Source organism: Hemitrygon akajei, chromosome 26, assembly GCF_048418815.1.
Source record: "Hemitrygon akajei chromosome 26, sHemAka1.3, whole genome shotgun sequence".
Classification (NCBI taxonomy): domain Eukaryota; kingdom Metazoa; phylum Chordata; class Chondrichthyes; order Myliobatiformes; family Dasyatidae; genus Hemitrygon; species Hemitrygon akajei.
The window spans coordinates 43,844,567-43,857,367 of NC_133149.1; the positions used below are offsets into that span (position 1 = coordinate 43,844,567).

The following is a 12,801-nucleotide window of genomic DNA, read 5'->3' on the forward strand; positions in this document are numbered from 1 at the left end:
AACTCCTGGTCTTGCCACTCCTGTTTTACTGATGCGAAAATAGAGCCGGTTTCCAACTCCAGATGAGTATCTGTCAACTCACTGAGACAGTAACTACAAGCTCATTTGGGCAAAGAAATGGCAGAATGGAGAAAGAATGAAAGACATTTTTCCTTTACCTGATCGCATTTCCAATGCACTCTACACCCTCATTCCTATGTCAAGAGATGGCATATTAGCATAGCAGTTAGCACAGTGGGTTTCCTCTAGTTGCTCCGACTTCCTCCCACGTTTCAATGATGCACGGGGTAGGATTAATAAGTTCTAGGCATGCTATGTTGGTGCCAGAAACATGGCGACACTTGCAGGCTGCACCCAGTAGTGAGAAGAGGGCATTGCCTGGATGGTGGGTGTCAGTGGTGGGGAGGGCTGCACCTATGACGGACCAGGCTGCATCCACTGCATATACCTGTGCATTGTAATAACCATCTTGCAACCAGACCACTTGTCCATCAAGGTCCCAGGTGACGCTTTGCCCCATTCCACTCTTATCCAACAGTTTGAGAAATGGATGTGTTTTGAACTGATTGATGAAGAAAAGAATCAAAAACAGGAAAGACTGATTTCCCTTCCCAGAAAAACTTAGGCATATTGCAATACTTCTGGGTGCTCCTTTCTTTAATGGTGAATGACAAGTCAAATGAAGTCTATGTGGTTGGTGAAAGGTTAATGAAATTTTCCAAGCTTCAGAGGAAATCCTCTTGTCTTTTTTTTTAATAAATGCATTATGCCAGTCAAAGAGAAAGGGCAAAAATAATGTGAGAAGGAATGCAATTTAACTGTAACATAAAATCTAGGTACTTCTTACATGCAAAACAAGGTTTCACAATGTCGACAACATATTAAAGCATGTAACTTGTGCAGGGCTGATCTCCTCCAATGTTACTGCAATGCCTTTGAATGCTTTGCTAGCTGTTTGAAAAAATAAGAAGCATCGTTTTTAAGTGCTCAAGAGAACATCTAAAATGCATCTTGCTCACATTAATTATTCAGGGCTATGCAGGGAGCTGTGTGTTCAGACGAAGCCATTGCGTTTCCAAGCTTTGCCATGATTAAATTCTGATTATACTACACAAGAATGTGGCTCGTGCCCTGGAGGATTTGACTGCTCAAACGTGGAGGTGTAATACTTTAATTCATTGGATAGGCACGAATACCCCACAAAAGCTTCAGACATTAAAAACCAGCACCCTACAAACAAATCTGTTTGCATCTGCTCTGACAACTTGGATCTTGTGACTGAGTAGAGCTTGGCAGCTCCTGCAGTTTATTAAAGCCACAGAATTTGTTAAAGGGATTCCGGTCTCAAACACAACTGCATTGCCCACTGTTTATGTGAAGATCACATCCACGGTTTGGCTTTTGCAAAGCAGTGGACCCCAAAACAACATGTGGAATTTTAGAACCCCAAAAAACTCTGTACATTTCCATAGTTTGACAGCCCTGGTGGACTTATTCAAAGACATACAACAACAAGTTAACAGGTGCAAAAGATGGATGATATTTCAGTTCTTTAGGAAATAGTTATAATGGTGTTGCAAGTTTCTGAAAGGAAAATAAAGGGGTCTGGAATACATGGCAAGACAGGCTGCATTAGTGGAGAATGAAACTGAGGTAACGTAACAGATTAATTATTTTACATCCAAACTGGTCTGCCTTAACAATAATGGAATGGCTGGCAACCTAAAAGTATCAGATTCAGTTTTTTAGTCAAAGAGCTGCAAAGTGCCTCTATGAAAAAAAAATGTGACAACGTTCCTTGAGTTTATATAGAACTTCATTAAAACTGTATTGGAGATCAAAGGCAGAGAGATTAAAGTGAGAGATGGATGGATAGAAAAGTGACAGGTGACTGGAAGCTTGGGTCACCCTGCCACATGTGAATGCCACACAGTGCTATCAAGTATTTCTCAATGAATAAAAGCAGGGACCAGTGGTTACCTTGATTAAGTTCATTAAGTTAGTGTCCACTGGTGATAAATCCTGGGGGAAGTTATTTTGTTCATCAATTATGAATGATCCCTTTTGTTGGCCCAGTCTCAGGGATCATATCACGTCCGAAACCTTTATATCACATCTAGTTTCGATTCAAACTTGATTTCAAAAGATTAAAATTAGCAGTTGCTCCTTTGATCCATGTCAATGGTAAACTGCAGGGAATGTCAAATTGTAGCAAACATCATATTCAAGTGTTGTCATGGGCACAAGTGTAGGTACAATTGGGAACTTGCTTGCAGCTGTGACACGCATGTAGGTACTGACAATGCACAAAGATCAAAAATCAACTTTATTCATCACGTATATTTCCATATATTAGGAATTGGCTGTGGTGGGTTGGTCAGGTATGACATGCAACAAAAACAATATTCAACAATTATCAAGAACAAAGACTTACATAAAAAATAAATGTTTGAGGTTAAAGTACAGGTATGGAATAAAATATGCATAAATACCAACATGTATTTACAATGTAAACAGTATTATAAACAGTGGTTTAAAGTGTTTACAGTGCAGTGATGGGGGTAATACAGTAGATGGGGGGGTGGTAACTGGAATGGCTGATCACCTTATCTAGCTGGGGGAGAAACTTTGAAGATTCATGAAGTTTTTCTTTTAATAGCTCTATCATACTTTCCAGTAAACTTTTGGAAAAAGCAGTTTCAAGGTGGCTAGTGTCCGTAATATAAGTTATACATAAATTAAACAAGACAGTGAAGAAAAAAGAGACTGCAAAATAAGATATTAGTGCAAAAATGAATCATAGTCAGAGACAAAATTACCCTTCAAAGAAAGATGATCAAGGCTAGAATTGTGGTTAAGAATTTCTTACTTTGGATGTCCCAGGTAATTAATGATGAATTATTTGCAGTACCCCCACTGATCCAGCCGTTTGAGTTCCCACCAGCATCGATTGGCCAGCTGCTCTACATCCCCTGCGTGGTGTCCTCAGGTGACATGCCCATTCGCATCACCTGGAGGAAGGATGGTCAGCTCATACTCTCTGGCTCCGGGGTCACCATCGAAACCAAAGAATTCATGAGCTCCCTGCAGATCTCCAGTGTCTCTCTGAAACACAATGGCAACTACACATGCATCGCCAGTAACGAGGCAGCAACTGTCATGCGTGAGCGGCGGCTCATTGTCCGAGGTGAGAAGCTCTCGTAACTTTTCCCACGTTAAATATCCTTAGATGATGTTCTAGATATCTACTGAGTGCTTGTGGAGCACTGATTGCAATTGGGCCAGGATGGTTTGATGATGGTAGTATCCATAAAGGAAGGACAAACCATTTTTATTAGGAAATTGTTGAGTTGTCTTTACAGTCTTGCAACCAAACTACCCTCTAATTGACAGTCCATCACATTGGGATCTCCCTGCATCAATTTGCTGCCAGTTTTGTCAGGAATACAATAGTAATTTTACTTTCTCGAGATGTGACAAAGTCTATCTTTTAGTTTTGCATTACCTGTGGATTCTGCAATAAATATTGGCCTCCTTTACATTGGTGAGACTCAATGTAGATTGAGCAACTTCACTCCTTCTGCCACAAAAAGACGAGATTTCCCAGTGGTTATCCATTTCAATTTGACCTCCCATTCCCATTCTGAAATGTCGGTCCATGACCTCCTCTACTGCCTCGATGAAGCCACATTCAGGTTAGAGGAGTAACATTTCATATTCTGTTTGTGTAGCCTCCAATTTGATGGCATGAACATTGATTTCTCTAACTTCTGGTAATTTTTCCCCATTTCCTCTTCTTTCTTTTTCCATTCCCCATTCTGGCTCCCTTCTTATCTCTTCTCTCCTGCTAATTCCCTCTGGTTTCCCTCCTTTCCTATTGCTCATGGTCCACTCTCCTCTCCTATCAGATTCCTTCTTCTTCAGCCCTTCATCTCTTCCACCTATCACTGGCCCAGCTTCTTTCTTCATCTCCCCTTTCTCACTCACACACCTTCCTTCTCACCTGGTCTTACCTATCACCTGGCTGTGTGCGTAACTGGGGCAGCACTTTGCTCTCATTTAAATCATGTCACAGGTCAACACAGTAGTGCAGCTTGTCAAACTGATACCTCTCACAGCTCCAGCGATGTCAGTTCAGTCTGATGTCCAGTGCCCACTTTGTGGACTTCGCACATTTTCCCTGCAACCGTGTGGTTTCCCCAAGGTACTTTGGGTAAAAGTACATTTATTCTCCAAGTTGGTATAAATTATACAACCTTGAGATCTGTCTACTTATAGGCAGCTACAAAGCAAGAAACTCAAAAAAAAAATCACAATTTTTAAAAAAATCATAAATCGTGCAAACAATAAAAGCTAGCAGATTGAGTCCATAGTCCCAAATGCTGGAGCAGCTGGAGTAAGCCCAAAGCCTTGGCCTCAGTTTATCATTTCGCAGGACCAATCACCGCGAAGCTCGCAGATACGAAGCACATAGCAGCTGGAGCAGTCTTACAGCCTCAGCATCAAAAAGAGCAGAGTAAAATATCACAGAGCAGAACCAACTCAACCCTGACACCCTGCCTTTCCAATCTTTCTGGCCCAGCAGTTAATTCCCACATCTCAAAAACATGTAGGATGATAGGGTAATTGGTCACTGCAGTTGGAATGTGAAGGCAGTAAAACTGGATTAGTGTGAGGTTCTAGATGGTCGGTGCTGTCTCAGACCTGTGCTGGGGCTTGAACGCAACAGCTGTCTGACTCAGACCGAATTGTACAACCAATTGAGCCACTGATAAAACACTTATCTCACTGTGTGCTGTCACTCTCTTAATAAAAATGTTACAGTGCCAGCATCGCCCAGTCCAGTATATGGCTGCAGCTATTTCTCTTGTCAATGCACAGTGCCAAAGATAAATGAATATAAAAGATAAAGAAGCCATTTTGACCAATATGGGTTATTCTTCCCATGGCAACTCTTAGTTATTTTCTGAATTGCTCTCATGTTCATTGTTGACCAGATCACTGAAATTTCTTAAACCTTAATGTCTGTGTTCCAGTTCCCCCTCGTTTTGTGGTACAGCCCAATAACCAAGATGGGATCTATGGGAAATCTGGAGTTCTTAACTGTTCGGTGGATGGATACCCTCCTCCGAAGGTCATGTGGAAGCATGCAAAAGGTAGGACTCCATTGCTTGTAATCTGGGTCTGCTTCTGGTTTCCTGGTGCTCATTGGTATGTATGTCACTACAATATTGACTTTACTATGTAGAGTGGCTTTAATATGTAGGCTCTGTGCTCATGCCACCACCTCCATTTGGGAGTATTCCTTAATCCACTGTACTTCCCCTACACTTCCATCACTGGTCACCCAACACATCACTCACGATTCTTTATTTCCTGATGGGTTGATTCTTGGCTGTTTGTTAATAGAACGTTTAAATAGAGCATTACAGCACAATACAGGCCCTTCGACCCATGATGTTGTACCATATTTTAGCCTACTCTAAAATCAATCTAACCATTCCCTCCCACATTGTTCTCCATTTTTCCATCATCCATGTGCCTATTTAAGAGTTTCTAAAGTGTCCCTAATGTACCTACCTCTTAACACCACCCCTGTTCTCCTATCATATCAGTCAGAACTAAGGGTATTAGCGTGAAGAATATTGTCTTTCATATTGTCTATGATGTTCTATAATTCATGGATTGTCCAAGAAATTTGACAAGTTTATTGTGTGATCTAGGTCATTGTTTGCCATGAGGTTTGATAATCCCAACAGAATCATTACTGACTTCCCTCATTCTACCTGATGGAGAGGACTTTCCCATCTGGGACATGCCCTCTTCTCATTACTGCCATCGGGGGGAGAGGGGTTGTGCAGGAGCTTGAAGAAGGACCCACACTCAATGATATATCAACAGCTTCTTCCCTTGCTGTCAAATTTCAAAACAGTCCATGAACACTCCTTCGCTATTCCTCTTTTGTGCTATTTATCTATCCATTTATTTATTACATTATAATAATTTTTATGTTTTGCATTGTACTGCTGCCACAAACAATAAATTTCATGATATATCTGTGATGATAAATCTGATTCTGATTCTGAAAGCATAGTTTCCCATGCTGTAACTCACACTAGGTCCTGTTCACCCACTAACCCTGCTGGCCAAAACCACATTCACTCACAAATAAGCAATGCTCTGTTAAAAATCCAAACCTTCTGTGGCTGCTCTCTTCCATTATTTCCTTCAGAACCAAGACCTCCAGGGTATCGGCTGCCTGCCATTTGTGTCAACTTGTTCACCCAAAGTTTAATTGCTGCAGCATTAGTGACCAAGGTTTCTAAACTTGGAAATCCCCTCCATAAACCTCTCTTATTTACTCCTTAATGTCATTACTTAGAGCCCAACGCTTTGACCAAGCTTTTGGCTATTAAATCTTCTGATGTTGCTCAATGATAACGTTTTGTTCCTGCATTATCTCTGAGTCCAAATCAATATCACACTAAATAAAGTCTGAGATAATTATGAGTTGGGAGATGTGTATGACTGTCAAAAGTATAATAGTCCTTTGGCTTCAAGAACCAATCTGATGAAAATAAATAACCCCACCTGCCCTAATCCTTACAATGGATAGCTGAAAGAGTGAGAGAAACATTATTAACTCCGTTCATCTTGACAGATGGTTTAGGGGAGTTTGGTGAGAATGGCAGATGCTTGTGTGGAATAAATTCCCAAGTTAAGAACAAATATTTTGTTTAATACACACAGTAATAACCAATGTAAGTGAAGAATATTTATGAAGACAGTTTCTGTATACTGTTAATAAGAACTAACCGGTGTGTGCTGTGGTTAAATTTGAGCATGTTATCGTGGGCACACTATGTTGGCATCGGAATGAGTGGAGGCACTTGTGGGCTGCCCCGAGTGCACCCTTAGGTTGTGTTGGTTGTTAACTCAAACAATTCATTTCACAGTATGTACCCATGTACACGTGATAAGTAAATTAATTTGAATCTGAGCTGGCTTTTGGTCATAGTTTCTGGAAGGATAGAGGTTATAGGTGAAGGAACAGTTGAGGTTTGAGTCCTCTGATGTACCCTCAAATTATGGATCCTGCCTATGATCCAGAAGAGAAACATTGCTGCTCTTTTAAACACAGGAGATTCTGCAGATGCTGGAAATCTTGAGCAATACACTCAAAATGCTGGAGTAACTCAACAAGTCAGGCAGCATCAATGGAGGGGAATAAACAGCTGACGTTTTGGGTTGAGACTGGAAAGGAAGCGGCGGTAGAAGCCAGAATCAGAAAGTTGGGGGAGGGGAAGGAGCACAAGCTAGCAGGTGATAGGTGATGCAAAGTGAGGGGGGAGCTGGGTGGGTAGGGAAGGGGATAGTAAAGGGCTGAAGAAGGGGGAATCTAATAGGCGAGGAGAGTGGACTATGGACGGGAAGGAGGAGGGACACCAGGGGGAGGTGATGGGCAGGTAAGGAGAAAAGGAGTAAGAGGGTCACAAGAATGGTAAATGAAAAAGAGGGAAGGAGGAAGGGGGGAGAAATTGATGTCCATGTCATCAGGTTGCAGGCTATTCAGATGGAATATGGGGTATTATATGAAAGTGTGTATGGAACTGAAGGAAATAGCAGAGGTACTTAATGAATACTTTACTTCAGTATTCACTATGAGAAGACCGTGGACTGAAATTTCAGAATGGTAATATGAAGTCAAATTGAAATGGATAACCACCAAGCTCATTGCACATAAGTCCACTAGTGACTACATGTGATGATCAGCAGAGCTTTACCATAATTCAATTTGTTCATTGGGCAGGATTATTGTTTATTGTATGTCTTAGTAATCCTCTGAATTCCATGAATTATCATTGTCTTTATCCATTGCAGGAAGTGGAAACCCTCAGCAGTATCACCCTGTCCCATTGACAGGCCGAATTCAGATCCTGGCTAACGGTTCCTTGTTGATTCGTCATGTTTTAGAAGAAGATATTGGGTACTACCTTTGCCAAGCAAGCAATGGAGTTGGCACCGACATCAGCAAGTCAATGTTTCTTACAGTAAAGAGTAAGTAGTTACTTTTAGACCATATTTTCCAAAATCCATGCATGTTGAAAGCCCACTTGAAAGTCAGTGAACATGATTGTTTAACACATTGTCTTCCAAAACCTTGATCAGTACAAACCACTTAAAAACAGATTTTTAACTATGGCAGAACTTACCAATGAAGAAGAAGGCCAGTTGCCCACTGTATTTATGATTTCTCTTTGAAAGAGCTTCTGTTTTGGCCATCTTATTTTCCACCTTTTTTTTTATAGCTCTGAGAATCTCTCCTTTTCAGGTATCTAACTGAATGTCGATCAAAAATTACCATTGATTCTGCTTTCAGGCTGTGCATCCAGATCATAACAATTTGTTGTATTCAATAAAGAAAAACTGTTCATTTCTCTCCTGGATTCTAGGCTACCTCTATTCTTTATTTACTGAAATTCCTCCAGTGGAGACATTTTGTTCCTAGATATTTTATCGAAAATCATCTTATTTTGAGCAGTTTTATGAAATCACTTCTTCAGCATTTCTGCAAAAGAAAAATAATGGTCAAAGCTTTACTGTCAGCAACCAATGACCTGTACTTGACACTTAGACAGATTCTCTGGTAATTATTTGATCAAAGAAACCATTTCAATCCTCAACAATGCAAGGCAGCAGAACCTTCCAGGTTGTAAGTGAAATCACACAGAGGTGTAGTGATGAGATAGGGTGATAAAGATTAACTTGATCTGTCACATGTACATCAAAACATACAGTGAAATGTCAAATCAAACCAGCGAGGATCGCACTGGGGACAACCCACAGGCATTGCCACGCTTCTGGTACCAACAGACATGCCCACAACTCACTAACCCGAATGGTATGCCTTTGGAATGTGGGAGGAAGCCCACGTGGTCACAGGCAGAACGTACAAACTCCTTACAGGCAATAATGGGAATTGAACCCTGATCTTACAGCTGACACTGTAAAGCCTGCTGTTAACCATTATGCTACAGTGCCACTCTGTGCCGTGCCATGGGTGAAGGGCAGGGTGAGCATGCAGTGTATCAAGAGGCAAAATAAGCCCTGCCAAAACAGCTCAACATAACCCCTCCTGATTTAACCAGCTGTTTAAACTTTTGAAAACTTCAAAACTGGAAAGCAACAATATTTGAGGTATTGAAACTGTTAAAAGCTAGCATAATTTTTTAACTTAACAGAAAGCACATCAAAACAGTTAAAACTGAGTTAAATAAACCGAAAAGAATTGAAAACTAAGCAAACATTCTTTGTGGCCATTCTCTTCCACTGAACTCAGTGAAGGACTCCTTTGTGCAAGATGTTTGAGTGGAATTTCCTACTATATGTGATGGAGAACTTCTGAAACTGCACTCTCTCACTGGACCCCAGTCCAGTACAGGTTGCATAAACTTCTAAGCGGCAGCTGTAAGAAAGGGATTCAATTCACGCCACTGTCTATAAGGAATTTGTACATTTTCCCTGTGACTGCGTGGGTTTCCCCACATTCCAAAGACACATGATTTAGAGTTCTGAGTTGACGCCAGAAGCATGACGACAATTACGGGCTGCACCCAGCACATCCTCAGACTGTGTTGGTTGTTGATGTATACAACACATTTCAATCACAAACAAGAGAAAATTGGTAGATGCTGGAAATCCAAGCAACACACACAAAATGCTGGAGGAACTCAGCAGGCCAGGCAGCATCTATGGAAAAGAGTACAGTCGACATTTTGGGCCAAGACCCTTTCATCAGGACTGGAGAAAAAAAGATGAGGGGTCAGAGTTCGAGGGTGGGGAGAGGGGAGGAAGAAGCATAAGGTGAGTCTGAAGGCTGCTGAATTTTGTGTGTGTTGCTTGGATTTCTAACATCTGCAGATTTTCTCTTGTTTGTGATTGGACTACTACACTGCAAAGTCTCTTCCAGGGATGGTTACCTTAAATCTTGTCTTCGACAGGAGTTCAGTTAAACCCCCACTCACTGCTCCCCCTCTGTGATCTCTGCTGCCCTCCGATTCTTTTTCTCCAGCATTTTGCGTATGTTGATCTTGACTACCCTGCTCTTCTACTTGTTTCCTCTATCTCATTTTCCTGTTTTTTTAATAATCCAAACAATGTCATTTCCTATTTCATTAGGCTGGTAAATTGAAGTTGTTAACAAGGCTCATGTACACTGATGTTTACAGGAGTCTGGGTGGGGGAGGAGGAAGGGGAAAAGTTTCCAACAACAACAGAGAGGCAGGTAATCCATACTGAAGGATGAGAAACGATTGATTTTGCTCCTGTGGGAATGCCACACAGATCACAATGAAAAAAAACCCTATCCAGTCGGTGTATCGGAGTAATCAATCAGCAGCTCTTTCTGCCAAAAGTGACTTAGTGGCTGCTTCAATACAGACACAAATCACAACTAGAAACAAGTCCTTAAAACACAGGCAAGGCTTAGGGAAGTTGATCATTTACTTGCACCTCCATCTCTGACAAATCTCATTCATTTGAAAGAGTTCTCCCTGTGCCCTGAGCAATAGCTCTCTCTCCACTGACCACACCAAAATGAGACAAGATGATGGGGCACAAAAAAGGCAATTTGGCCCATCAGCCTTGCTGTCAGCTTTTGAAAGGGAGTTCTCTGTTTGATCGAAAGTTGAATGTCAAGTTCATTGTCATAAGCACAAGTACATTGTTACTTGCAGCAACATTACAGGCACGTAACATTTTCAAGAGGCTATGTCTCAAGAAGGCAGCATCCATCAATAAGGACCCTCACCATCCAGAACATGTCCTCTGCGATCAGGGAGAAGATACAGGAAACCTGACAACCCACACTCAACAATTTAGAAGCAGTTTCTTACCCTCCACCATCACATTTCTAAATAATCCATGAACACCAGCTTCTTCTCCTTTTTAGTATTTACAGCAACTTTATGTCTTTGTACTGCTGCTACAAATACCACTATCTCAGAATATTGATCCAAAATCGAAGCAAGACAATTGCTGCCAGCCTGCAACCCCAGATGGAGTTGTTATACTTGTGTGACACACCCAGACTTCCATTAATTGCTCCAGAGTCGAATTCCCTATCTAGATCCTTTATTAATAATTAGCAAACTTACAATTAAGCATTATTGAGCACCATCACAGTGGTCATCAAAGATATGACCTCTGCCGATCCCAAGCTACAAACTGCAGTGAACAAAGCATGAATACGTAACTTATTTGCTTTGTTTTTACCACGCACCCCACTCATGCAACTAGTTACCATAATAAATGCACAACACAGATGTGTGGTTCCTACATCCACTCCCCTAATTATGATACTAGAATAATTACGTCTACATGCTACCAAGATACTGTGCAGAAAACAAGAAATCTCAACATTTACACAAATGTCCTCTTTTGGTAAGCAGCCCATCCTAGATTGTGATCATCTTCTGCCAAATCCTCTTGACTGCTTATTATTACTGTCACAGGTACCAAGACACAGTGTAAAACTGTTCATACAGATCAAATTATTACACAGTGCACTGGTGTAGAATAAGGTAAGGCAACAGCAATGCAGAATAAAGTATACAAGCTACCAAGAGTGCAGTGCATGTAAGCAATCAAATGCAAGATCATTACAAAGTAGATTGTGAGGCCAGGGTCCACTTAACATGCAAGAGATCCATTCCAGAGTCTGATAACACTGCGATCAAAGCTGTCCTTGAGCTTGGTGGTATGACCTTTCAGGCTTTTGTATCTTCTGCCCAATGGGAGAGGGAGATGAGCGAATGTCCAGGGTGGGTGGGGTCTTTGATGATGCTGGCTGCTTTACTGAGTCAGTGAGAAGTGTAGACAGAGTCCATGGAAGGGAGGATGATTCCTGTGATGTGCTGGGATGTGTCCAGAACTCTGCAGTTTCTTGTTAAGTTGTGATATGGGTTGCACCAGTTGGCTCAAGAACCGAATGGTTGAAGGGAATTATCTATATTTGAACCTGGCGGTCTGAGACTTCATGCTTTAGGCCCCCCTCCCCCTCCTTCAGCACATTTTTTTTCAAGAAAGTAAACCAGTTTCCCATCTGAAAGTTGTTATTGATTCTGCTCCCACAATCTCTTTACCATTAACCTATTATTATTCTCACTGCTGTCTATGAGAAGTGATGAACAATCATTAAGACATTTGACAATGGAGCAATGACAACAGTACAAAATTAATTTTTGGGTGTAATAAAAGAAGAAAAAGCTGGAATCACTCAGCAGGTCAGGCAGCATCTATGGAAACAAGATTGTGTTCCAAATTGGCAGCATTGAAATTTTCCATTGTGAGGCTTCCAACAATATAATTATTGCACAGTTCCCATTTCTGCCAACACCAATGTAAATTGTTCAAGTATTTTCTGATTGTAGTTATCTAACCTAGGGATGATTGGTTGTGGCGTTTATTCTAAGCAAAGTTATAACTGAATCACATTGCATTTAAAAGAAGCATAATGTGGGAAAAGTGTGGACAGATTTCCTTTTTATTTATCAATTTGTGGAAACTGGACACTAGTCATAAGTTATAAGAATCTATCTCTAATTGTCCCCAAGTGGTTTGCTATGTCAGAATCAGAATCAGGTTTATTATCACTGACATATGCTGTGAAATTTGTTGTTTTGTGGACTATAAGTTACAAAATAAATAAATAGTGGAAAAGAGGAATAATGAGAATTTTCATGGATTCACAGACAGTTCACTAATCTGATGGTGGAGTGGAAGAAGCTGTTCTTAAAACAC

General features: G+C 41.0%; 1 protein-coding gene across 2 annotated transcripts in view; it reads left to right on the forward strand.

The window, feature by feature from the left end:
- Positions 1-12,801, forward strand: part of dscaml1 (Down syndrome cell adhesion molecule like 1) — a 673,508-nt gene that overhangs the window by 401,275 nt on the left and 259,432 nt on the right. For both annotated transcript variants that reach the window (XM_073030068.1, XM_073030069.1), the window contains 3 exons: positions 2,909-3,187; positions 5,037-5,156; positions 7,882-8,058. In XM_073030068.1, coding sequence (XP_072886169.1) covers positions 2,909-3,187; positions 5,037-5,156; positions 7,882-8,058 — 576 coding nt within the window. The remainder of the gene's footprint in view (positions 1-2,908; positions 3,188-5,036; positions 5,157-7,881; positions 8,059-12,801) is intronic.